This window comes from Sinocyclocheilus rhinocerous, unplaced genomic scaffold (genome assembly GCF_001515625.1).
Source record: "Sinocyclocheilus rhinocerous isolate Xijiao unplaced genomic scaffold, SAMN03320098_v1.1 scaffold7051, whole genome shotgun sequence".
Lineage (NCBI taxonomy): Eukaryota > Metazoa > Chordata > Actinopteri > Cypriniformes > Cyprinidae > Sinocyclocheilus > Sinocyclocheilus rhinocerous.
The window spans coordinates 1-2,717 of record NW_015655668.1 but is presented as its reverse complement, the minus strand read 5'-3'; the positions used below and the strand labels follow the sequence as shown (position 1 = coordinate 2,717).

General features: G+C 35.5%; 1 protein-coding gene across 1 annotated transcript in view; it reads right to left on the bottom strand.

The window, feature by feature from the left end:
• LOC107718860 (pre-mRNA-splicing factor CWC25 homolog) overlaps positions 1–2,619 on the bottom strand; it is an 18,409-nt gene extending 15,790 nt beyond the window's left edge. The window contains exons 1-3 of the mRNA XM_016526095.1: positions 2,455–2,619; positions 837–1,009; positions 432–668 (exon numbers count right to left, since the gene is read on the bottom strand). Coding sequence (XP_016381581.1) covers positions 432–668; positions 837–1,009; positions 2,455–2,472 — 428 coding nt within the window. The 5' untranslated portion in view covers positions 2,473–2,619. The remainder of the gene's footprint in view (positions 1–431; positions 669–836; positions 1,010–2,454) is intronic.
• Positions 2,620–2,717: the final 98 nt, after the last annotated feature.

Below are 2,717 nucleotides of genomic sequence, written 5' to 3'. Positions count from 1 at the left end.
GGGGCATAGAGGAGAAACAATAATGTACAGTATGTGGAAAATAATGTGTTTTTTTAACCTTAAACCGCATAAACACATTTCATTACACCAAATACTCAAAATAATGTTCTTTTTAGCAACATCATATGACCCCTTTAATACGCAGGAATCCTGACATTAAACAAATAACCATTTAAATGCTTAGGATGTTTGCATTGTAAGAACGCACAGGGATACTTCAGATATAAAGATGCTGACTCGTTAGGTGATGTTTTCTCATTAAAATCATACGATTTTCTATTAATTCAGTAGAAAGTATGGGAATACTAGGGAATACCAATATGGTGGCATAGTGGCTTCACTTTTATGACATCATGAGCAATCCAGTTTTCTATTATAGATCAGTGGTTACAACCCTTTTAGTTAAAAATAAAAATGCCATTCCAACTTACCGGATCTCAAAAAGAGGGTCTTCTCTGATCTTGGCAGCCATATCATTAGTAGAGACAGAACTTGTAGGGTTAAATATGGAACCAGGCAGGAGGCCTGTATCAGCTGATGGTCCGCTCTCAGGTTCCTCATACTGCTGTGTGATCTGCTTGTCGATGGGGCGACCAAGAAGGTATTCCTCTCGAGAGATCTGTCCTGCTGGACCCTGGTACATCCAGTCCAATCGGTCATCTTTCTTTCTGCAATATTGAGAAATCTGATATTACATTATAGGCTTAAACCTGTAAGCCTGTTATTATAACTAAATCCAATTATACATTATGTGTTATAATGAACTTCTTTCATGAAAAAGCTTTGTGCTGGGATTGACTGTGAAAACTGAGAGAATGTGTCTGAGTGTCACACACTTTACAGCGCCTGTCTCTTGCGCATATCTGGTAATCTCTTCTCGGGCTCGCTCCTCTTTAAGCTCCTTCTGCAACTCCTCAATCTTCTTTCTCTCCGCCTCATGTTTCTGTTCCGCTTTCCACACTCGCTCGATGTTTTTAAGAGTTTGCGGATGCCAACTCTTTTTCAAGTTCTGGTGGTATTTGTGGAGATAATTCAGATTTCAGAAAAAAACAGATAAGGAGTTAATCACTTTTAATGAAAGGACTGGATTCTTGGGGAAAAAAGATGTGGAGATAATCACTTTTATTAAATGACTTCTTGGTTGCTTAGTTGAGGACACTTAATATTATTGACTCTATCGCACAGACACTATTGGATTCTCATCCAACAACCGATATAAAGTTGGTTCGACGTTTGAGGTTTGACATTTGTGAGAGATTTGTTATAAATTAATTTATTAAAAATTAGATTTTCAAACTCAAGTCAAAACAACTGCAAAACAACACTCTTTGCCAGCTTTGTCTTAATTGTTGAATTGTTTTCTATTACAGTTCTGTGACTAAAACAAATATAAAAATGTTCTTATAAAAACAGTAACAAAGACATGAGGTTAATACAGAAGAGTGTATTAATTTTACATTTATTTATTTATTGGTTTAAATTTCAATAGTGTTTTTTTTGGTGTCAAACTTCTGTGAAAACAACAAATATTAAAATGTTCTCACAAGGACCTGGAATAAGCCTACTGCATAACCACTAAATTATGGAATGATAATGATTTTTAATATTATTTTTATTTTATTAATATATTTATTAATAGTAATAATATAATAATAACCACTATCACATATCTTGTTTACAATATTTCTTATTTAAATTCAAGTGAGCGTTATAAGTGTTTGTCTTTATATCTTTCAAAGAGCTTGGTGCACTATTTGCTCTTGTTTTGTTAATTGTAAAAAACATTCCGGTGGATAAACATTCATCGTTTTATCCTTTATATGTACTTTGTAGACGGTCCCTAGCTGGCCTAAGCACGAGCTCGGCGCTGCTAGAGACTTTATGCGTTTCAACATATAGAGGACGATTAAAACAAATAAACTGCGATGTGTGTTCAGTTCTACGTTTTAATGCTTTTCAGATAAGCCATTTTGTATACAATTATACTCATCCACTAAGAATTTATTGAAGTTTTTCGCGGCTGAATATCTGTCTAATATCCAACGTCAAACGTCGAACCAACTTTATATCGGTCATCCAACAGTGTCTGTGCGATAGAGTTGATCATATTACTGAACTGAGCTGGATGTTGGCATCACTGAATCAACGATGAACTGACTTTAACTGAAAAATTGCCTGTTTACTATTGTCCTATTGAGCTGCTTTCCAGCAAAATTTTGTTTGCATTACTGAAACATCCTGCTTAACACGGTAAAGCTGCTTTGATTTGTATTATATAAAGCGCTATATAAATAAAGGTCGTGACTTGTAACCGTGGAGTCTGTTTTATTTATGGCCAGTGAGTGAAATTGGTACGTTTTCATAAACAAGCTAAACTAGGCCACAACGGTTATCATTAGCAACTGCGCTACTACAAAAAAAAAAATAGAAAACTTAAAACAAAATTGTACTTACAAGGTCACCACCTCCCATGTTGTTGAGGCCGTACTAATAATGTGATAATGTGTTAGAAATTATTATTTCAAACACCCAACCCAAAATCTGCTGGCGTGTATTTACACTTTCTTACGCCGGTGTTCCGGTGAATTCAGTTTCCCTGTTTCCCCCTCACAGCGCCTGCGCAACTTCGCAGTGTTGCCAAGTCCGCGGTTTTCCCGCGGAAGTTTTTTTAATTTTTTTTTATTGAATCACTCAAATTCAACACTTTACAGTAGCCA